At 35.9% G+C, this 25,857-nt stretch overlaps 1 protein-coding gene across 1 annotated transcript in view; it reads right to left on the bottom strand.

The window, feature by feature from the left end:
* Positions 1-25,857, bottom strand: part of MCU (mitochondrial calcium uniporter) — a 194,911-nt gene that overhangs the window by 42,637 nt on the left and 126,417 nt on the right. Inside the window, exon 2 of the mRNA XM_027531095.1 lies at positions 5,896-5,965. Coding sequence (XP_027386896.1) covers positions 5,896-5,965 — 70 coding nt within the window. The remainder of the gene's footprint in view (positions 1-5,895; positions 5,966-25,857) is intronic.

Below are 25,857 nucleotides of genomic sequence, written 5' to 3'. Positions count from 1 at the left end.
TTCTGGAGGGAAATGGCATAGTCTCCAATTTCCTCAAAACTTACCTCAAAATATTGAAATAAATGATAGCAATCCTAGAATGGATGACATCATCTGAATTGTGATATAAATTTACTTAACCCAGTTTAAATACTGTCAGCACAAAAAGTTTAAACATCTTTCCAAGTTCACATGGTTGTTTTTCTTAGCAATGTGAAAGTCAATTTTATAAAAGTCTTCAAAAAGACTTTTGTGATGCAACAAGTTCAACCATATTTTGGTACTTCAAACTGAAACTCCTACTTACCAAAAAAAAGTTCAAACTGTAGGATATATTTTTAAAATGGCAAAATAAGGTGTTTCAGCTTTCCCAACCTCACATCTAGGTTGGTGAGAAACATGCCCACATTAAAACACTGAGGTTTTCTGTTTCTATCATTTTTTGTGATTTTATTACTTGTGTTTCCTTTTTGTTGTTAGGTTTTTAAAAGCTAGAAGGAAAGACAGTGGTGGGGTATGTTTATGCCCTCAATATAAATGATGACAATAAATACAGAATTTCCTTCCAACTGTATATGAATAGCCATTAATAATAAAATATGATTTTAAAAAATCCACTCTTTCCCACAAAATTATTTTAAAAGTAACATGAAAATTTCTGGAATATACAAGAATGCATACAAATCGATACTAAGACAGTCAATTTTTTTAAACAGGCAAGAAGTTTGGCACTTCAATGAAGAACATATTTGAATGGTTAATGAGTACATTAAAAGATGCCCAACATCTTGATCATCAGTGAAATGCAAATTAAAACCTCAATGAAATAATACTACAAATCCACTAGAATGTCTATTATCAAGAAGTGTGATGCAGGATACAGGATGCTTGGGGCTGGTGCACTGGGATGACCCAGAGGGATGGTACAGGGAGGGAGATGGGAGGGGGGTTCAGGATGGGGAACACGTGTACACCCGTGGTGGATTCATGTTGATGTATGGCAAAACCAATACAATATTGTAAAGTAATTAGCCTCCACTTAAAATAAATAAATTTTTTAAAAAAGTGTGACTATACCAAGTGTTGGGGAGGATATAGGGAGACTGGAAAACTTAAATACCGCTGGTAGGAATGCAAAGTGGGACAGCCACTTTGGAAAACAGTTTTGCAGTTTCTTAAAAAGTTAAGTACATGATGAAAGAAACTGAAGACCACACAAGCAGTTGTACTGATAAGCTGTGTTCTTAGACTGGAAGAATCAACATTGTTTGACCATATTACCCAAGGCAATGTACAAATTCAATGCAATCCCTGTCAAATCACCAGTGACATTTTTCGCGGAACTGGAAGAAAAGTCTTTAATTTGTAGGGAAACACAAAAGACTCTGAAAAGCCAAAAACAATCTTGAGAAAGAAGAATGGAGCTAGAAGAATCATGCTCCCTGACTTCAGACTATACTACAAAGTCACAGTCATCAAAACAGTATGTACTGGCGCAAAAAGAGACATATAGATCAATGGAACGGGAAAGCAGGTACAGAAATAAACCCACACACTTACGGTCAATTTATCTACGACAAAGGAGGCAAGAATACGATGCAGAAAAGACAGTCTCTTCAATAAGTGGTGCTGGGAAAACCGAGCAACTACATGTAAGAGAGTAAAATTAGAACATTCTCTAACTCAGTATACAAAATTAAACTCAAAATGGATGAAATATCCAAAGATCAGATACTATAAAACTCCTAGAGTAAAATTTAGGCAGAACACTCTTTGACATAAATCACAGCAATATTTTTTTGTATCCACCTCCTGGGGTACTAAAAACAAAAATAAACAAATGGGATCTAATTAAACTTAAAATTTTGCACAGCAAAGGAAATCATAAACAAAACAAAAAGGACAATGTACAAAATGGGAGAAAATATCTGCAAACAAATTGACCAAAATGGGCTCAATTTCCATAATATGCAAACAGCTTGTATACCTCAATACCAAAAAAACCCCAACCCAATTAAAAAAAAATGGGCAGAAGACCTAAATAGGCATTTCTCCAAAGAAGACATACAGATGGCCAAGAAGCACATGTAAAGATGCTCAACATCACTAATTATTAGAGAAATGCAAATGAAAACTACAACGAGGTACCACCTCACACTGGTGAGAATGGCCATCATCAAAAAATCTATAAATAATAAATGCTGGAGCGGGTATAGAGAAAAGAAACCTCCTACACTGTTAGTGCAAATGTAAACTGGCGCATCGGCTATGGAGAACATTAAGGTGGTCCTTAAAAAAGTAAAATAGAGTTTCCATAAGTTCTAGCAACCCTACCACTGAGCATATATATGGAAAAAATGAAAACTCTAATTTGAAAAGATACATGCACCCCAGTGTTCACTGCAGCACTGTTCACAATAGCCAAGACGTGGAACCAACCTAAATATTCACCAACAGATGAGTGGATAAAGAAGATGTGGTGTATATTTATATATACACATACATAAATAATAGAGTATTACTCAGCCATAAAAAGTTTAAACAATGCCATTTGTAGTAACATGGATGGATCTAGAGATTATTGTACTAAGTGAAGTAAGTCAGACAAAGACAAATATTGTATGATATCATTTATATGTGGAGTCTAAAAAAATGCAAATGAACTTATTTACACAATAGAAATGAACTCAGATATAGAAAACACACTTGCACCCAAGGGGAAAGAGGGGTAAGGATAAATTGGGAATTTGCAATTAAGAGATACAAACTACCATATATAAAGTACATAAAAAAACCAAGGACATACTGAACAGCACTGGGAACTATATTCAATATCTATAATAACATATAATAGGAAAACTCTGAAAATAATATATATATGTATGTATAACTGAATCACTTTGCTGTACACATGGAACAGTGTAAATCAACTATACTTCAATAAAGAAATTACGGATATACTTACCATATGACCCAGACATCCCACTCCTAATATCTACTCAAGAGATATAAAAACATATATCCATACAAAGACTTATAAGCAAATGTTGATAACAGTATTAATAGTCCAAAATGGAAAACAATCCAAATGTTTTTCATGTGGTGAATGAAAAAACAAAATGTGTATTTTGTTTATTTCCATATATTAGAATTCTACTCAGCAATACAAACAAAGAACTTCAAACCATGATACAGTATGGATAAACCGCAAAAGCATTAGGATATGTAAAAGAGGCTAGATGCAAAAGACTACATATTGAATGAGTCCATTTATATGACATTTAAAAAAAGGTTTAACTACAGAGAGAGAAAGCAGATTAGTGTTTGCCTAAGGCTCAGGGTAGGAGCAGGGACTGGTTGCAAAACAGTAACAGAACTTTTAGGGGTAAGGAAATAGTCTAAAGCTGGATTGTTATTATGCTTACATGATGATAGGTGAATTTTATGGTACATAAAATATACATAAATAAAGCTTTTTAAAAAGTAATGGGACAAAAAAACAAAGAAAAAAAACTAGGGCCTATATCTAGTTACTTAGGTTAAGAATTTATATATATTATCTATATCTGGGCTAAACAGATGATTGTTTATTATTAAACAGGAATTTTTATAACTGTTTATTGCTAAAATTAATTGTCCTCAAACAATTTTTTTAAGGAAATTTTATATTTTTTGTTAACTACAAAATAACATTTCTTCCTATCACGGCTCTCAATACAAGGCTAATTAAGTAGCCTATTTCTGGACAGAGAAATGAAGGCAGCTAAGGAGACTTTCTTCTTGCTCTTACTCAACTTACCTACAGTGAAGACATGTCCTGGCTTACTGCATTTAAAACCGTCAGGACAACTCTGGTTGTCCTCAATGTATTCTAAAAAGTGTCCTGGGTTGGGTGATAAATTATATAGTCAACCCTGTCTATAGCAGAATTGTTCTCATCCTTAATCCTTAATTTTCATTACTATGAAGGGGAACCCCTGAAAGTTTCGAAAGCCTTTAAATAGGCTATAAACCATACAGTTATAAAATTTTCAGATAGTCATTTTACAAAGGAGGATCTGGGGCATAGAAAAATTAAAATGAGAAGCCCTAAATCACATTGTTTTGATTAAGGTTTTTAACACTACCACACACACCACTCTTTATACAATAAGAGTTTTTGTTGGATAAGTACATTTTTCTCTTGGAGGTAGTAATTATTACTATGTAATAATGAGGCAGGAGGTTTTAAGAAGGCAATTACTTTGTCTAAGATTAAACCATGGCTTAAAAGTGAAAATTGGGATGCAAATCTTGATTACAAAGCTAAACACCACCTCTAAGCATATTGCCTCTCATGAAAAGGACCGTGGGCCTGGGTACAGGGATGTGCGTGCACACATGTGCACAATGTGGCCAAAGCAGTTCTTGAGTTGAGGTTCATGAGACCAGGGATTCCGTGAGTTGGGCTGAGAGAGCCTGTATCACTAAGAAATTATATGTAACATTGCCTATGTGTATGTAAAATTTTCTTCTAGAGAGAGAATGTAAAGCTTTTACCAGATCCTCAAAAGTATTTATGACACAGGAAAATTGAGAACCTTTTAGATTGCTTTGGTAGGGAGGTTAAACATTTAAGATACTCTATATTTTACAACAGCTATCATAGTCATAACCAGAACATTTTGTCAAACAACAGAATTAATAGGCAATTACTGAGAGGCAGTATATATTTTATATATACATATAATATTGTTTGTGTGTGTGTGCTCAGTCTTGTCCGACTATTTGCGACCCCCTGGACTACAGTCCACCAGGTATATAATGTAATATTTTGGATTTTGCACTTTTTTAAAAAAAAGAGGATCAAGCCCTCATTTGATATATTAATAGAACATGACCCAGTAGCCGTGACAGTAGTGAAGAATGAATGATGGGAGAGATGTTTACTATTGGTGGCTAAATTCTGCTGAAGTAGCTGTGCGTTAAGCAGTGTTTTCTTATACGCTATACCAGCCTAAAGTAAGATTAATTTAGAAGTACTAAACCAGAAAGGTACGTAAATTGAGAGTAGAAAGGACAACAAATTTCATTAAATCAAATAATTTTCTGCTTCTGTTTCTTGGTAAGTAATACAAGTTGATTTTCTTAAGAAGGACAATAGTATTCGTAGGAATTTGGGGAGCAACTCTTTTTTTCAAAAGTATGTATCATTTTACCTTTGTAAAAATATTGTCTTCAACCCCTCATACAACATAGAGTCAACATACTAGCATTTATGTCCTGGGATAACATTCAGCCAGACACACCAGTACAACTTTACTATTGTTAAATTATTGAAAGACATGGAAACTGACCCCAGTACTCTTGCCTGGAGAATCTCCACGGATAGAGGAGCCTGGTGGGCTACAGTGCAGGGATTGCAAAGAGTCGGACATGACTGAGCGACTAAGCACAGCATGTAGCGCATACAGATTGGTACACTGGATAATAGTAACTGTATTACATGATAGAATTAATAATAAAAATTTCAATATAAAATCACTAGTTCAAATTATTCGCCACTGAATATCATAATAAAACTGGTACAAGAGTCCTGTTGGAATGTGACTTAGTTATCACTGAATATATATAACTTAATGAATATATATTTATTGATACTGACACCAAATATTTAACAATTTTAGAGAATATTATAAAAACAAGAAGTTTCTAAGTGAAACGCTTCAGCAAAAGCTGAGAGGATTCATCACTATGAACAATATGTTTATACTGGAGAAATTCTCTCTTTATTGAAACTCTCCAATTGTTTTGATTCTGGCCTATTTTTTAAGAAAAATAAATTTGTATGTCAATCTGAGAATGGGAAACAGTGAGAAAGGGGAAAAAAAAAAAAAAAAAAAGCACTGGACATTAAAACAATTTGCCATAACTCACCATCAGAGGGCACAACAGTACTGCAATAAACAACTCCCAAATTAGGCCAAGAAGAGAGCCTCTGGTGTACCTAGAAAATACAAAAAGACACATCCATCGTCAGGGCACACAACAAATGTTATATGCATATGTGTATGAGTGTAATAAATAAATAAAGCTTTTAAATCATTCATATAATATGTATTCTTTAGTGGAAAAGTTTAAAAATCCAGATAAAGGAAAAGTCTCTCAAACTCTTTTCATCCTAAGGTGTTAGTGATGCATTTTAGTTTATTTCAAGATTTCATACAAACACATTTACACACACACACACACACACCCATACAAACTGTTTTCATCTGGTTTTTTAAACACCTAATACTGGTTTTAAGCACTGTCAAGTCTAAACAAAATTTTGTTTCTTGTTCCTCTTACTAGTTTTTAGACCTGGATTTCCTTTATGTCTTTTACTAGATATGAGACAGTTATTAAATAGCTATATCACTACTCTACTGTTATTGGGTAGACATCTAGTCTTTCTGTTTACTCGCCTTTTTTCGTTTTAATTTGGTCAGGCAACTTCACTCCTGGAGTCTTTAATCGTTACCATCTTCTGAATATTGGAAGGAACTCACACTAATACCCACCTTTACTACTTCCTCAGAGTAGTGTCATTGTGGATTTAGGTTTAGAATTCAGGCTCTCACAATTAAACTAAGTTTCAGAAAGATTACTGAATACATTTCTGACTTGCTAAATGCTTAATTTATTCCCTTGTACCTTTTAATTTCCTAGCTTCAAAAAGTATTAAAGGAGGAAGAAAAGAATACTTTAATGGACTAAAAACCAACATATTAGCCTCAGAGCCAGATATTATATTCCACTCTAAGAATCCAAACAAAAGTCATTTAGGACTCTAAGCCAATGGATACCTAACAAGACTATGATGTAAAACACACATCTTTCAAGTTAGTATCATAAATTCCTACTTCTTACCAGCTTAAGAAAACATGCAGAATGCAAGACTGTTTTCTAAAAATGAAAAAACCACTTAAATCACTTGAGACTTCACAGCTGCTCATTACACATTCATGTTTTGATGCCGTCATTGAGAATCTTTAAGTTAATATATGTAACAACTTTAGTGTAGACTGCTACTTTCAGATTTTTTTTGTTTCAAAATATTTAGTTAAACTTAATTTTAGTCAGAGATCCAAGAAGGCGCTGGTTAAATACAGGTGTGCTGGGAAATCCTACAATCCTAATCCTTTGCTTCAACACTTTTAATGGGGACCACAGAATCCTTAGCTCCATAAAGATGTTTTGAAAAAGAAGATGAGTCCAAACTCATTCTACAAATGAGAAAACTGAGACTCAAAGAGGGAAAGTGACTTACAAAGAGCCACATATCAGAATCAAGATTAGAACCCAGGCCTCAATAGTGCTAACCATCTTTTATACAAAATACACAGGGCCTGGATCTCGTCCTCTGTAGGTCTCAACTGGCTCAACTCTAACTTTAGGATGCTTTGTTGCTGTGCAGTATCTAAGTTGTATCAAACTCTTTGCGACCCTGTGGACTGCAGCACATCAGGCTTCCCTGTCCTTCACTATCTCCTGGAGTTTGCTCAAGTTCATGTCCATTGAGTCGGTGATCCATTTCATCTTCTGCTGCAGCTCTTCTCTCCTCCTGCCCTCAATTTTTCCTAGCATCAGGGTCTTTTCCAATGAGTCAGCTCTTTGCATCAGGGGGCCAAAGTATTGGAGCTTTGGCTTCAGCATCAGTCCTTCCAATAAATATTCAGGATTGATTTCCTTTAGGAGTGACAGATTTGATCTCCTTGCTGTCCAAGGGACTCAAGAGTCTTCTCCAGCACCCCAATTCGAAAGTATCAATTCTTATGATGTTTAGCTATCGTTTAACAAGATGCTTTTATTTAAAATGTTTAAGTTATCTTATTTAGTTAGACCAGAAAAAGCAAGTCTATGATACAAAATTCAAAAGAAGAAAAAAATAAGTAAAAAAATTAATTATTTTACACAAAATGTTGGTCTTCCTCCCATCCTTGTGGCTCAGCTGCTCAGTTCTCCTCTCCAGAGGTAACTGGTTAAATCCAGATAGTCTATCAGACACTATTATTTATATATATATATAAGTGTGTGGGTATATGTCTAAGCATTTGTGGAGATTTTTAAAAATGCAAATGGTAGCATGCTATAGTCTCATTAGTCATTTGTCTCTTTAATACACTGTAATAATAAAAGGTTGTCTGTCAATAGATACATGATACTTGATTCTCCCTGATGACTGAGATGGGAAAGAACCTGACTGCAATGCAGGAGACCTGGGTTCAATCCCTGGGTCAGGAAGATCCCCTGGAGGAGGCATGGCAACCCACTCTAGTATTCTTGCCTGGAGAATCCCATGGAGTCAGACACAACTGAAGCAACTAAACATGAGCATGATACTTGAATGAATATCCTTACATGTGGGCACAGATATCCAAGAACAAAATACTTCAAGAGAAAGTGCTAGGTTAAAGATATGTGCTCTTCAACTTTTGAAAGCTATTACCAAATTGTTTTTCATGGAGGTTATATGAATTCACATACCTATCAAATATACTCTAATTCTCTAAATGAGTATGTGGTCTCTATGCCCTCCTAAACAATGGGCTATTATTAAACTTTGTTATGTTGCCAATATTGCAGGCGAACAGTATTTCACCACAACTGTAATTTACATTTGTTTTGTATTGAATGATAATTTATACATATTTTAATCTAAGAGTTAGTTGTATTTGTTTTCCTATGCACAAAGTATTTACATCTTTTGCCATTTTTTGAATCTCAATCTTGGTCTCGAATATTATTTTGTAGAAAGTCTTTAAATATTAAGAAAATTACCAATTGGTTATAAAAATTTCCTTGTTTTTATTTTTACTTTGTTAATGGTGTTTTTGTAAGAACACAATTTTCATGTTTTAAGAGTCAAACTTTTCAATCTTTTCTGTGCGGTTTAAGAGGCCTGTGTCATGTATCTTAGCAGGTTTTCCTGCTGCTGCTGCTGCTGCTAAGTCGCTTCAGTCGTGTCTGACTCTATGCGACCCCATAGATGGAAGCCCACCAGGCTCCCCCGTCCCTGGGATTCTCCAGGCAAGAACACTGGAGTGGGTTGCCATTTCCTCCTCCAACGCGTGAAAGTGAAGTCGCTCAGTCGTGTCTGACCCGATTCCTTGCGACCCCATGGACTGCAGCCCACCAGGCCCCTCCGTCCATGGGATTTTCCAGCAAGAGTACTGGAGTGGGTTGCCATTGCCTTCTCTAGCAGGTTTCCCTACTTTGAGAATATTATAAAATTCTTCCATGGCCTCTATCTTCTCAGGTTTAAATCTTTGATTCATTAGGAATTAATTTTAGTCAGTTAAGAAGTAGCAATCTAACTCACCTCTAATGATAACATAGCTATCCCTTATATTTAATAATTCATTTTCCCTCTTATTTTAAATGCTACCTTTATAATTCCCCAAATACCTACATCAATTTGGATCTTCTTCTGTCCAATGATCTGTATGTTCATGCTCTAGTGGCGATTTAGTCATTAAGTCATGCCCGACTTCTGCAACCCCATGGACTACAGGCTCATCTGTCCATACAATTTTCCAGGCGAGAATACTGGAGTGGGTGGCCATTTCCTTCTCCAGGGGATCTGCCTGACCCAGGAATAGAATGCAGGTCTCCTGCGCTGCAGGCAGATTCTTTACAGAGAGAGCTGCCGTTTTAACATTCTACCTTTATATTTTTACATCTAGCAGGGTGGGGTATTTTCCCTTATTACTTTCCTTTAAGAATTTTCCTTGCTATTTTTGCTTATTTGTATCTCCATATTTACTTCAGAGTCAGTATTTTTATTTACACACATATGCACAAAGACACACACACACTCATGACACCAATCAGCTTCAAAAGTAACACTGCATTGGGATTAAGAGCATAGAATTTATAATTAGCCCTGAGTTAAGAGTCTGTAATGTACTCTAACTGCAGCCTTTGCAAGTTCATTAGCTTCTTTGTGCCTCAGTTTTCACTGAAAAATGGACAGAGTGTAATACTAGTAGTTACCACATAAAGTTGCCATGAAGACAAAATGATAAATACACATAAAGCATTTAGAAAGAGCCTGGCATAGAGTGAGCGCTCAATAAAATGTTAGGGATTTTTGTTTGTTTGTTTTGAAGTTGAGATCTTATTAACTCCATGGATTAACAAAAGGAAACTGACATCTATTTTTGATTTTGACATCTATTTTGATTTTTGAGTCTTTTCACTCAAGAAACTTGTCTATTTTAGTCTGTTTTTCTCAGAATATCTTAAGGTTTTCTTCATTCAGATTTTTCCTGAGTTTCTTTGTTTTAGGAATGACTCTAGTTTTCTTTGTGATCTAATCTGGGATTTTTTAAATGAGAAGTTTAGCCTATTTATATTTATTAATATAACATATATTTAATCTTTCAGTCATCAAACTTTATGTCATAAAATTTTTGTTTGTTGTCTTTATTGTTGGTCTTTCTTCTTAAAAAGTTTACTAAACAATTTGTGTTTGCTTTGTTTTAGTTACATGTGTACTTCTATTAGTAATATTAATATGGGAAGTTTTTTTTGTATTAGTAGTTATTTTAGAGTAAGATCTAAGTTCTTTTAACTACCTTTAAGGCCCAATATTATCTAATACTCTTATCTCTCTGGGCTTCCCTGGTGGCTCAGAGGTAAAGAATCTACCTGCAGAGCAGGAGACTGCCTGCAGTGTAGGAGACATGGATTCTATCTCTGGGTCAGGAAGACCCGTGGAGACGGAAATGGCAACCTACACCAGTATTCTTGCCTAGGAAATCTCATGGACAGAGGAGCCTGGTGGGTTACAGTCTTGGGTGTTGCAAGAGCTGCACCCAAATTAGTGACTAAACCACCACCATTATTTCTGACTTCACTGTCTACCATTCTGCCTCTCAATCATTCTGCTTTAGCTCTTAGGCTCTTTTCTATGCACACTACCAATACTTTAACTGTGGTTTTCCCTTTCATTTCTTGATTGGCTGAACTTCATCTTATAAAGGTAGGACTCATGAGAGCTAAATTCCCTAAATGTTGGCATGTTAAAAAATGTTTGCCTTCACCTTTATACTGAATGACTATTGTACCAGCTATACGTTGTATGTACCAGCTCTACTTTATTCTAGGACCTTTGTAATAGCTATTCCTCTACTTAGAATACTGTTTCTCCAGATAACTCCCCTCAACTCCACATTTTTCTTTTATTGAATTGATTTTTTTTAATTGGAGTGTAACTGCTTTACGATGTTGTGTTAGTTTCTGTTGTACAATGAAGTGAATTAGCTATATGTATACATATATCCCCTCTGTCTTGAACCTCCCTCCCACCCTACTATTTCACACCTCCAGGACATCACAAAGTACCAAGCTGAGTTCCCTGTGCTATACAGCAGGTTCCCAACAGCTACCTATTTTACACACGCAGTGTATATATGTCAATCTTACTCTCTCAATTCATCTTGGATTTGTTGATTTTAAATGATATATTTTCACAGCTTGGAGTTTCACTACTTTACATCAGTTCTGTCCTGTACCCTTCCAGCTTTTGTTAGTTATATCATTACTACACTGGCAAAGTTTTAAATATTCATACTCTGCTCAGCAAAATCTAATCTTCACATTTGTTTTAGTCTTAATTTTATAGATCAGTGGACTCTATGTATACTACCAATACTTTAAATGTTATTTTCCCTTTCATTTCTTGGTTGGCTGAACTTCATCTTATAGAGGCAGGACTCATGAGAGCTAAACTCTCTAAATGTTGGCATGTTAAAAAATGTTTGTCTTTGCATTTATACTGAATGATTATTTGGACTGGCATAAGATTCCTAAATTAATCTTTCTTTGAGGACTCCATGGTAAAGTGTGAGTGTTCACTGCTACTTTGGAGAAGTTTGAGGGCAGCCATTATTTTGAAGAATCCTCTTTCAGCTTTGTTGGAGATCTGCAACCATCCCACAGGCATCCTCTCTTGAAGTCTTCTCACACATTTATTTGACCTTCACTAGATCTGCAGTCGGAGAAGACAATGGTACCCCACTCTAGTACTCTTGCCTGGAAAATCCCATGGACAGAGGAGCCTGGTGGGCTGCAGTCCATGGGGTAGCTAAGAGTCGGACACGACTGAGCAACTTCACTTTCACTTTTCACTTTCATGCATTGGAGAAGGAAATGGAAACCCACTCCAGTGTTCTTGCCTGGAGAATCCCAGGGACGGGGGAGCCTGGTGGGCTGCCGTCTATGGGATCGCACAGAGTCGGACATGACTGAAGTGACTTAGCAGCAGCAGCAGCAAATCTGCAGTCGTTCTTCATATACTGTGCTTTGGGATTGCAGAGATCTCTCTGGTTGTACTGAAGATGGAGCTTATATTTCTGTTTCTTATTCTCCTTCCCCCAAGTGAGGGAGAAATGCTGCCCTTTACTGGGCCATCATTTATTCAAGTGGTAACTTTTTAATATGAACTTTTTCAAAGTTACACAGAAGTAGAAAACATGGCATGGTGAATTTCTTCCATTCACCCATCACCTGCTTCTGTATTTACCAAAATTTTGTCAAACCTGGTTCATCTACATCCACCCAGTTTTTTCAAGAGTATCTTAAAGGAAATTCCAAACATCATACTGCTTTACCTGAAAATATTTCAGTATACATCTTCTAGGCCATTTTAAAACAGGATATTTTAAACATTATCAGCAATAATAAATGATGTGTTTGTGAGGCAGAGAACTAAATAAAAACATGGCTGTTTATCCACCTGCTTTTGCAAATGAAGTTTTACTAGAACACAACCAAACTCATTATTTACTTACTACCTAGCGCTCATTCACCCACTTTGACACTACGACAGAAGAACTGAGTAGCTGTGCAGTTGCCGGAGAGTTGGGTAGTTGCAACAGAGACCATATGGCCCACAAAGCCCCAAATATTTATCATATGGCCCTTTAAGAAAATGTTTGCTGACCTTTGCTGTAGAAGCCTACCTGCACTGTTTTGAGAGAGTTCACTGTCCCAAAGTCCTTCCCAATCACTTCTATAATGACACTGACAATTACACAATATTACTTTTTAAGTGTTCACACACACATATAGGCCCTATTTTTTGTTTAAACCTTTTGATAGCCTATAGTCTAATAAGGACACTGGGAACAAAACAGATTTTGTTGTTGCCTTTTTTCTTTGAAATATGGCAACAATAACAACAAACAAAAGCAAAACAAAGACAAAAATAAATAAATAAATAAAAGGATTCAAGACCAAAGAGGCATTGGTATTCTAAACTGTATTTCATGTCTCTCCTAGATTGAATATATGTTGCTGTTTAAACTGTATATTCTTAATAAATCACAAGAAAATAGGAAGAGTTTAATAAATATTTGATTCGTGCTGAATGTTTTAAAAATATGTCAAAAAGTTAAAAAAAGAAAAACACTCAGGTAAATAGCATGCATTATTCACATATTTAAATTTCATAGGCAGAGAACAAGATTAAGGTTAAGAAAGTAAATATTCAGAATGAGCAGAATCATCAGAGAAAAAGTAAACCTCTAGGCAATCGATGACAAATAAACACAGTGATGTGGTGCCAACACGGTCCCTTGAAAAGAAAACACAAGTTTACATCTTTGGTATGAAACAGTCTGTACCTTTGATAAGTATTTTGAGAACCTTTAGGAAAAACAGGGGCTTCTAGTGAAACTAAAGGAAGGTGTAACATCTACCCTGGTATTATAACCATCACCCTTAAATCCTAACCCCAGGAAAAGAAAAATGCTAGCATTATTAAGTTAGAGTCCGACGACAAAATACTATAACTTTATTTTCCCAAGTCATAAGACTTAAGATAATTTTAAAAATCAAATTTTAGAATGATAAAAATATATTCCATGACCCTAGAGCAAATTACTAAATTCACGTCAAAACTAACTTTCAAATCCTTTAGTTCTATCATGAGTTATGCGATTCTCCTACATGTACCATTCATTGTTCAGAAGAGCAAACTTAGCAACATATTCCTGCCAGCAACTGAGGAAGACTGTCAAGTCTAAATATCCTGTCAATAACTGATAAATATTCAGTCAGTTGGACATTAAAGCAGAAGCTGGGAAACAGAAGAAATAAAGAGAGGAAAAAAGAAAGAGGAAAAAGGTACTTCCATATTAACCCAGTTCCCTTTATTTATAAAAATCTTGGGACCTAATTTCATTAGGAAGCAAATATTTGTTACCTGTGTCAAACTATATAAAAAAATACTATATTAGTTATGTCAAAAAGCTTAAGATGGAATAACTATATATATATATACACACACACACATATACTTATCCATGGCTAAAGCCAAGTTATAAATAGCCTCACTATTATCATGAGTTTAGATATGTCAAATAAAGTCTCTTTTCTTTAAGATCAGAGTACCCAGGTTTCAACAACTTTTCCATACCTCTAAAATCCAGTGCCTACAAGTATACTAGGATTAACAGTGTACAAGTATTTTAGTTGTTCTAAAGCAAGACACCCCTGGGTTGGGAGGATTCCTTGGAGAAGGAAACGGCAACCCATTCCAGTATTCTTGCCTGGGAAATCCCATGGACAGAGGAGCCTGGTGGGCCATAGTCCAGGGGTCACAAAAAGTCAGACACGACTTCGGACTAAACAACAACAAAGCAAGGCACACCTATAACAGTGTCTACACTTTGGCATCAGTTTTTATCCATATCCTTGATATAATAAAACCGCTGAAGCACTGCATCGCCAATAATTTCTCACTATTTTAGTATATATAGTAAAATGAGACTTCAAATCCTCAAGATCTGATATAGGAGGAAATGCTGCAGTTAAAAGAGTTGGGGCCAGCTGAAATCTTGATTTGACCCCCAAGTCGCAGTTTCCCCAGTTGTTAAATAAAAACAGCAATGACAACAAAACTATTTCACAAGGCTGATTTCACTTAAGGATAAATAAAAGTAAAACTATGACAATCTTTGAATGACCAACATTCTACAAAAATTTTAAGACATTCAGAAATATAAATTCTGAACAGGGACCTCCCTGGAGGCCCAACAGTTAAGATTCTGTGCTTCTAGTGTGGGGGGCTGGGTTCAATCCCTTGTCTGGGAACTAAGATTCAACATGCCATGTGGTGTGGCCAAAAGAAACTCCTCAACCCCCTGCCACCTGCACAAAAAAAAATTTCAAATCAATCTCTTTAAATGCCTCTTATTTACAAGAATTTAATAAATTTAACACATTTCAAAAGTCACAACTATCTCTAAACAAAGAGATTGTTGTTGTTCAACCACTAAGTCATGTCTGACTCTTCTGTAACCCCACGGACTGTAGCCCACCAGGCTCCTCTGTCCATGGGATTTCCTAGGCAACAGTACTGGAGTGGGTTGCCATTTCCTTTTACAGAGATCGTACCATACAATATAACACCTTGTGATGTTAAAGCTAGAAATCTGAAGGTTTAAAGAAAACCTCTTCAGAAAGCACTATTAAAAACATTTAATGGGTTACAGGGCATATTTTATTCTTCTCTCAATAACTCACCAAGGAAGCAAAGTTTCTGATACAGTTTAAGTGAAAGTGGTAATTATATTCTGTAAGCTAAATTACATAATACAGTTTAATATTAGAAAATTATTTGTCGTTGAATATGGTATTTTAAATGGTTCCTACATTTTATTATAACGTTGACAACATTTCCCCATTACAATATATTGTTCTTCATATTGAAAGTCATGATTCAATTTATATACCTTTGACCTTCAAGAGAATTTCACATCTACAAAACAAGGCAATATGAAAGGCTTTCATTGTATCTTTTAACATCAGTTTTCTAATTAGGAAATCAAATCTAGCTTCCAAATTATCAATAAGGTATTTAAAAAGCTATACTTGTTCAACAGCTCATAGTGCTTTGAGGATCAAATGTATATAAAGATACACTTAAAGAATAACGTGTGCATGTGTGCTAAGTTGCCTCAGTCGTGTCCAGCTCTTTGCGATCCTATGGACTGTAGCCTGCCGGGGTCCTCAGTCCACGGGAGTCTCCAGGCAAGAATATTGAAGTGGGTTACCAGGCCCTCCTCTAGGAGATCTTTCTGACCCAGGGATCGAACCTGTATCTCTTACATCTCCTGCACTGCAGGCGGGTTCTTTACACTAACGCCACCTTGGAAGCCCAGATAATAGCATACATGTATATAAAGGCACTTAGTCCCAAATCTTCATTACTGATCTAACAATAGACTAAAATAATCAGAGCATTCAAACCTTAAACATAACTATTTGTATATCATATCATTCAACATAATATGAATTGACATAAAGGTCATTTTTAAATCCAAGTAAATACAAATATCAACCCACTCCAGTATTCTTGCCATGGACAGAGGAGCTGGGCAGGCTACAGTCCATGTGGTCACAAAGAGTTGGAAACGACTGAGTGACTAACACACACCACATTTTTTAATGGTATCAAGAAATGCTCAGTCTTCTCTGGTGGTCCAGTGGTTAAGACTCCACATTTCCAATGCAGGGGCTGTGGGTTTGATTCCTGGTTGGGGAACTAATATCCCACCTGCCTCACAGCACAAGCAAAAAAAAAAAAAAAAGTTTTAAAGAAATTCAATTAAAAAACACTCATTATATTAAGTTAGCTTTTGAAATATATATCTAGGTTCTAAACTTGAAAATATTACCAGAATTTCTAGTATATCACTACTTATTAAGTTAATTTAGTATGAATTAATTGATAAACAATGTTTCTATTTAAGATTTTGGTATCACCCCAAAATTACAACCTATAGTTTATACTGGTTAAGAACTAGACTCTAATATCTGCTAAAATTTCACTGTGTAGTCAAAACCCCTAGTATAGGAGGCAATTCTACACCTACACTCAGAATGTGCTTACACCCTGACGGTTGCTACATTTTCCTTAATGGATGCAGTTTTACTCTCTTGGATCTCAAGACAGACATGTTAATGATATGAAGGCATTTCTGCTTTTCTTAAGTGACAATCTCCCTTCCCCACAGAGAACTGGGAAGTTCTTTTCTATTTTGTTCCTTTCCTTCTATTTATTAAGAACCTACACTCATAAGAAAAGTAAAACCCGTGGCTCCACTATATCATACTGTTTTTACAATTATTATTTTATCTAATATTTTATGATGAATCTTCAAAGAGCAAAGTTGAATTTTATAGTGAACACTTTTATACCTTTCATCTGGATTCTATGTTATCTATCCATTTTCTTTTACAGAAATTCTGAATTGTTTCTTTAATCATTTAAAAAATATATTACATTCTCTAATTCTATTTCCTCTACAACTTTCCTGCACTGCTCCTAGATTTTGTCCATATCTGTTTTCATTTGTCACACTGTATTCTAATTACCTGTTTAGCTGCCTGCCTCCCTTTCAGAGTAATGATCACCCTGAAGACTGCCTTCCTTTCTTTATATGTTGGTACTCTACCCCTCTACATGAGGAGAAAGCAGAAGCTTAATAAATATTTATCTAATTGAGTTGTCTTCTTCCTTATATTTCAGTTTCCTTAACATTTTTATGACTTTGCCTTGTTATATTACTGCTAAACTAATCCAAGTAATAAGGAATTATAATTTCTATAAGAATTTTGGGAGATACTCAGAGTGCCAGTTTCTTCATATATATGAAATGTCTATTTTATTTTTAGCTGCTATAAGTACAAATGTATTCCATGTTGTATTGAGATGGCCACTAAGTGTTTTTTAAACAACAACAAAAAATCCAAATGCAAAACCCTTAAAGAACTCACTGTCCCATAAAATCTAGCATTTGTACCTCGTGATAATCATTTAGATAATTCAAAGCAGTATACAGACTTAGATATAAAGGAATGAAATCAGCATGTAAACTACATGGGAGTGTGAACTCTCTCAATAAGTATTTGTTAAATGAATAAACATAGATGGTTTAAAAGATCTTTGAATTGACAGTAAAAATAGAACTTCACTGGTTGTGTTTTTTGATTCACAGTTCAATTTGGCTATGGTTCTTCTCATCCCCTGAATTAATATTTCCTTCTAAAATACCATTAAAGTCTGTAGAGTCTCAGTATAAACCAATGTTAGGGAAATAGGTAGATGCATTTATAAATTAACGTATTGGGATAAAACTCCCTTCTCTAATGTAGCATAGAAGTTAGGAAAACAAGAACTTTTTTAAATAAGTATTTTATTTTAGCTTGATGATAAGGAAAAAGGTGTTAGTTATATTATTCTTTATGCTTTATATAACAGAAGTATTTTTTAGTTTTTTGTACTTCGCTGATGCCCAGGGGCTATGAGGTTTCTGAGCTGGTTCTAAACAACTGCTACTCAAGATGTAGTTCATGAATCTGTGGCATCAGCATCAGAGGAATATGTTAGAAATGTACATTCTCAAGCCCCATCTCAGACTTACTCATCATAATTTGCATTATAACAACATGACAAGAGAAGCACTGCTGGAATCATTCAGACGAGATTCAAGGGATACATTGGTTAGGACACTTTACCTTTCTTATTTATCAAGACCCCAGCATAAGCATCAAGGGAGGCAACATGACATAAAAGAAAGAATATTAAGAGTTTGAAAAGTCAGATTCTAATCTCTAGTATATGACCTTAAATTTTAGCTCTTCTTATCCATAAAATGAATGAGTTATACAACATATACTGCAGGGCTCTTTCAACTCTAAAATTCTATGAATATATGGAAAATAAATACTAATAGGTATTTGGGGAAATGACTCAACTGCATGTACTATCTTAAGAAATTTGGCTTACTTTAATGCTACAGGAGTCTTGTCCATCAATTACTTTGTTTAGGTTTGAAAATCAATCTCTATTTTTCATTTTGACACTTGGTTTCTGAAAGATGCACAGTGGTGAATAACTTGGGAAGTGGGTGGCTACTATTAATAATTCCCCTCACTGCTTCCTTTATTCTTAAATGCCAATAAAACACAGGTAATAGACAGGAGTCATGAAAAAGTAAAATCAGATTCTGTATTTTGAACCAGAGCAGGAGAATAATATCATTCTTAGGAAAAACATGATTGAAACATTAAGAGGTAAAGGATTATGATGCCTGACACTGTCAAATAAATCAGAAAATAATAAATAATAGTGAGTGTGTGTACATATATCCACAGGTGTGTGTAAAGAGAGAGAGATAAAGCAAATGTGGCAAAATAATAATAATAATCCGGGAGTTGGTGATGGACAGGGAGGCCTCGCGTGCTGCAATTCACGGGGTCACAAAGAGTCGGACATGACTGAGCGACTGAACTGAACTGAATATGTACTGACCCCCAAATGTCTTGTTGTTATCGTCTCTCTTTTTTAAAGTAAAGTATAGCAGATTTATTTTTCTGAAACCTTTAAAATGCAAGAGAAAAGCTAGGATAGAAAGGGGATAAATATCATTATATACAAAATTTCAGCAACTTATACTCCCATATTGATTCTATAATTTGCCTTTTAGTTAACAGATTTGCTTTATTCTTTTCTTAGCTTAGGATAAAATAAACGGGGGAAAAGAAGTAGTAGTGAGAAGTTGTGTCACGTCTTTCTTGTATTAATGAAGTAAATGATTTCAAACCAGAAGTAAGCCTTCTGTGATTTTCATTTTTATTCTAGTTTCAGCTAATAATGAAAAAGAATGTAGCTACCACTCACAAATATAAATAACTACAGACCCTTTTTATTCCTCTGCAATGAGAGGGACCTAACAGCTGCTATAAAAATCACTCTCTACCCTCCCATGTGTTATGTAAGTATAATACACTTAAGAAGACCAAAACATAAAATGAAAAAGTAAGAGGAAAGCAGCTATTTTGTTTAAGAATTCCTTTTTCATTTATAATAATTTATTGTACCAAATTAAAAACAAAATAAACATGCTGCCTGCATTCCCCATGTAGTTGTCCTGCTTAATAGTCAATCTCAATCTGGAATATGAGCAAAAGAATCATGTACTAGCTGACTAGTATTTTCCCTTCATTCCTTCCAGACTTTATCCAACAAGAGTATTACAAGAACAACAAATCCAGCTTCAACTAATTGGAAATTTTAAAACACTCATAAGTCTTATTTGTTCTTAGCACTCTGGCCTCATATAGATACAAAGATTTGGATAAACTTTCCTCCTTTTATTATCTTTAGTGAAGGAGATTTATTTTAATTTTCTTGATTTTTAAAAATATTCTTACGAAGCTGTCCCAGAGTATAGCTTCAAATAATAAATACATTTCTTAAAATTAATACAAAAGAATAGTAGTCATTAAAGGTATTCGGGCAGTACAAAGGGTAATAAGACCTAATATGAAAGTGAAGATGATTTTCATATATAATTCAAACTGAAAACACTCAACTCAGAATAGTCTTCAGCCCACTCTGACTCCAGCTGATCTCTCCATCTGTTTAGGGATCACATGGGGGCCAATCTCTTAGCTAACAATACTTTAAAAACATTTTTTTTTATTGAAGTATAGTTAATTTTTGGAGAAGGCAATGGCACCCCACTCCAGTACTCTTGCCTGGAAAATCCCATGGATGGAGGAGCCTGGTAGGCTGCAGTCCATGGGGTCGCTGGGAGTCGGACACAACTGAGCAACTTCACTTTCACTTTTCACTTTCATGCATTGGAGAAGGAAATGGCAACCCACTCCAGTGTTCTTGCCTGGAGAATCTCAGGGACAGGGGAGCCTGATGGGCTGCCGTCTATGGGGTCACACAGAGTCGGACACGACTGAAGTGACTTAGTATAGCATAGCGTAGTTGATTTACAATGTTCTGTTTAATTTCTGCTGTATAGCAAAGTGACTCAGTCATATATATATAATTTTTTTCATATTCGTTTTCCATTATGGTTTATTACAGGATATTGAATACAGTTGCCTCTGCTATACAGTCGGACTTTGTTATTTACCCATTCTATGCATAATAGTTTGCATCTCCTAATCTCAAACTCCCAATCCTTCCCTCTCCCAAACCCCTCCCCCTTGCAACCACAAGTCTGTTCTCTATGTCTGTGAATCTGTTTTGTTTCTCAGATGTTCCTATATGTCATATTTTAGATTCCATATATAAGTGATATCATCTGATATTTGTCTTTCTCTTTCTCACTTATTTTGCTTCATATGATAATCTCTAGGTCTATCCATGTTGCTGCAAATGGCATTATTTCATTCCTTTTAATGCCTGTACACATCTTCTTTATCCATTCATCTGTTGATAGACATTTAAGTTGTTTCCATGTCTCGGCTATTGTAAACAGTGCTATCTTAATTAACAGTTCTGATCACAACTTTACACAGTTAAGACTGAGATTGAGAGACTGGCAGATCCTTACCTATATACAAGATAGGCCCTTACCACTGCCCACTAGCATCCTCTCCATCTTCTAAACATGTACAAGGTCTAAGTTTTCAAAATACTTTATTTATTCTTCGTCCGTTCTACAAAGAATTTGAGGGAACAACAACACAATCACTCCATAAAATGGTGGCAAATTTTTAAAAAACCAAGACCAAGAAAAAGAAAAATATTAGAAAACAAAAACTGAGATTAAAAGAAGTTTTTATGTGGCTCATCAAACAGATGCTAAATTAAGTTCCATATTTAGCTTTAAGTCTCTGTGGCAACCAGAATAACAATCTCCTCATGCACAATGTCTATGTCCCAATCTCTGGATTTTGTGGGCATATTACTGGCAAAGGGAAATTATGGTTCCCGATGGGATTAAGGTTGCCAATAAACTGAGTTTAGAATAGGAGATTATCCTGGAGAGAACCAATGGTATCAAAGGGACTTTCAAATGGTTAGAAGAAGATGTGGCTATAGAGAAGCAGAGAGATGCCAGTTTGACAAAGACCAAGAAGGACTCTCCCCAGTGTCACTAGAGAAAAGAGAGTCATGGCAAGCAGGTAGCTTCTGAAGCTGGAAAAGGCAAGGAAACGGGTTCTCCCCTGGAGCCTCCATAAAGAAATGCAGACTTGCTGACGCCTTGGTTTTAGCCCATTGAGACTTGTACTGGACTTCTAACCTACTTAACTATATAAGATAATAAATTTCTGTTGTTTTAAGCCATGAAGTTTGTTGTAACTTCTTGCTGCTGCTGCTAAGTCACGTCAGTCGTATCCAACTCTGTATGACCCCATAGACAGCAGCCTACCAGGCTCCCCTGTCCCTGGGATTCTCCAGGCAAGAACACTGGGGTGGGTTGCCATTTCCTTCTCCAGTGCATGAAAGTGAAAAGTGAAAGTGAAGTAGCTCAGTCGTGCCTGACTCTTAGCGACCCCATGGACTGCAGCCTACCAGGCTCCTCCGTCCATGGGATTTCCCAGGCAAGAGTACTGGAGTGGGTTGCCATTGGGCAACAATAAAAAACTATTATGGCTTCTTAGCCCCCAAGACAAAAAGACAGCACAATCAGTGATAATTCTCAATAATAGTAGAGAGAAATCATAACAACTTGTCAGGAAAGGCAAAATATTTTCTAGCACAAAGTTCTAAAAGAAATTTCTGATGCAACGATTTATGTAGGAGGGTCTGAGTAATAACAGTGGATATAGGATCCCCCCAAATTCTGGATATTAGATTAAATAAAACATTTCACAAGATTGTTTCTTACTTTTCTTATTGTTTCTTAGGGAAAAGAGATAATTAAACAATGTTGAATCTTCCAAAACTTGTTTTATGGTCTAGTTTACAGTTAATTTTGGAAACTGTTCAATGTGCATTTGAAAATGGCCAAGTATCTACAGTTGTTGAATATGGTGTTGCCAGAGGCTTTTAATATCACTGAGTTAGAGCTGACAATTTTGGGTGACAATTAAAGGGCTTAACTTTGTTTCTTGTTTGACTGGAAAGAAGCAAAGAAAATGCATCTACTCCTGCAAAGAAATATGTTGATTCAAGAAACTGTTGTGAGGAACTTTCCAAACAGAATAAACTGCTTCCATAAACACTGTGGAGTTAAAGTCAAACAGAAAAGCGTGCTTGTTTCCTTTTGATAAAAAGACAGATTTCATGTTCAGAACCCGGACATGAAAGGAAACTATAAACAAGGTGAAAAAACAACCTTCAGAATTGTAGAAAATAATACCAAATGAAACAACCTACAAACAATTAATTTCCAAAATATACAAGCAGCTCATACAACTCAATATCAGAAAAGCAAACAATCCAAAGAAAAAGTGAGCCAAAGACCTAAACAGACATTTCTCCAAAGAAGACATACAGATGGCTAATAAACACCTGAAATGATACTCAACACTGTTCATTATCAGAGAAATACAAATCAAAACTACTGTGAGATATCACCTTACACCAGTCAGAATGGCTATCATTTTAAAAAACCTACAAACAATAAATGCTAAAGAGGGTGTGGAGTAAAGGGAACCCTCTTTACACTGTTGGTGGAAATGTAAATCGAGCCAAGCCTGGGGTGCTGCAGTCCATGGGGTCACAAAGAGTCAGACATGACTGAGCAACTGAACTGAATTGAACTGATAGCCACTTTGGAAGATAGTATGGAGATTCCTTAAAAAACTAGGAATAAAACTACCATATGACCCAGCAATCCCACTACTAGGCATACACCCTGAGGAAACCAAAACTGAAAAAGACACATACCCTAATGTTTACTACAGCACTATTTACAATAGCTTGGACACGGAAGCAACCTAGATGATCATCGAGAGATGAATAGATACAGAAGCTGTAATACACATACACAATGGAATATTTAGTTTAGTTTAGTTCAGTTGCTCAGTCGTGTCCGACTCTTTGTGACCCCATGAATCGCAGCACGCCAGGCTTCCCTGTCCATCACCAACTCCCGGAGTTCACCCAGACTCACGTCCATCGAGTCCGTGATGCCATCCACCCATCTCATCCTCTGTCGTCCCCTTCTCCTCCTGCCCCCAATCCCTCCCAGCATCATAGTCTTTCCCAATGAGTCAACTCTTCACATGAGGTGGCCAAAGTACTGGAGTTTCAGCTTTAGCATCATTCCTTCCAAAGAAATCCCAGGGCTGATCTCCTTCAGAATGGACTGGTTGGATCTCCTTGCAGTCCAAGGGACTCTCAAGAGTCTTCTCCAACACCACAGTTCAAAAGCATAATGGTCATCTGAGCTAAATTCATCCACTCCAGTCCATTTTAGTTCTCCGATTCCTAGAATGTCGATGTTCACTCTTGCCATCTCCTGTTTGACCACTTCCAATTTGCCTTGATTCATGGACCTGACATTCCAGGTTCCTATGCAATATTGCTCTTTACAGCATTGGACCTTGCTTCTATCACCAGTCACATCCGCAGCTGGGTATTCTTTTTGCTTTGGCTCCATCCCTTCATTCTTTCTGGAGTTATTTCTCCACTGATCTCCAGTAGTATATTGGGTACCTACTGACCTGGTGAGTTCCTCTTTCAGTATCCTATCATTTTGCCTTTTCATAATGTTCATGGAATATTACTCAGCCATAAAAAGGAACACATTTGAGTCAGTGCTAATGAGGTGGATGAACCTAGAGCCTATTATAGAGTGAAGTCGGTCAGAAAGAGAAAAACAAACATCATACAGTAACGCATACACATGGAATCTAGAAAGACGGTACTGATGAACCTACTTACAGAGTAGCAGTGGAGATGCAGACACAGAGAACAGACTTAGGGACACGGGGTGGGGGAGGAAGGACAGGTGAGATAAATGGAGAGAATAACATGGAAACATATATACTCCCATATGTAAAGTAGACAGTCAATGAGACTTTACCACAGGACTCAGGGAACTCAAACCAGAGCTCTGTAACAACTTAAAGGGGTGGGATGGGTGGGATATGGGAGGGAGGCTCCAGAGGGAGGGGCATATGTATACCTATGGCTGATTCATGTTGATGTATGCAGAAACCAACACAATATTGTAAAGCAATTATCCTTCAACTAAAAATAAACTAAAACATAATTTTAATTAAAAAAGAACCCAGGCATGCATATTAATCTTATTAAGGCTGGACTCAAAGGCTGGACTGGGTTGTTTTACTGTCTAGAGCTACATGACTAATTGATAGTTAAACCAGTTTTCTAAAATGAATATACATTTTTCAAAAAGCTTATCATATACAACTGGTAACTCTTAGACATCAGATAAAGTTTAAAACTAGCTGATTATTTCACTATATTTTCAACGAAAGGGACATTTCATTAGGAAATATCTATCTTGTATTTCACTGCATTGTAGGCTTTGGGGACCAAATGTTTTGATTTAAAAAATATTTTAAGCCCTTATAAACCTTCATTCTTTGACTTGTATCACAGATCATTGTTCGCTTTCTAGTCTGCTTCTTGCAATATAGAAAGCTATCGCTTCTCCTAGACAGGAGCAATGATCACAAGGAAGTTCGAAAGTTAAAAATGGGACAACACTTTAAAGATAAAGCAAAAATCAATTTCAATTGGCAGAATGGGCACTGAATCAAGGAACAGAATTTGATGTACAAAGTTGAAGTCCTGGTCTCAATACTGAGTTGAAAGCAGATGACTGTGTGGAATCTAGCATCAGTGTCACGATTTGGGGAACAAAAAAGAAAACAAAATAAAAAACAGAAGACAAACAGGATGAGGTAGGGAATAACTATTGACTGAAACACTGTGAAACTTTTTATTATGCCATTAAAAAAACCCTAGCCAAATGGATGAATAAGAAGTCCAAAAAGAGATATCTACTGGACCACTTGCCAGTGAAATATCAAATAATCCCTTGTTATGCCTATCAAAGCAAAGCATGGGTAATTGTGAAAACCACCTAAATGTTTGCCCTCCAGCTAATATAAACA

The sequence above is a fragment of the Bos indicus x Bos taurus genome, chromosome 28, assembly GCF_003369695.1.
Source record: "Bos indicus x Bos taurus breed Angus x Brahman F1 hybrid chromosome 28, Bos_hybrid_MaternalHap_v2.0, whole genome shotgun sequence".
NCBI lineage: Eukaryota > Metazoa > Chordata > Mammalia > Artiodactyla > Bovidae > Bos > Bos indicus x Bos taurus.
Note: the sequence above shows the minus strand (reverse complement) of the source record. Positions and strands in the feature narration are given on the sequence as shown.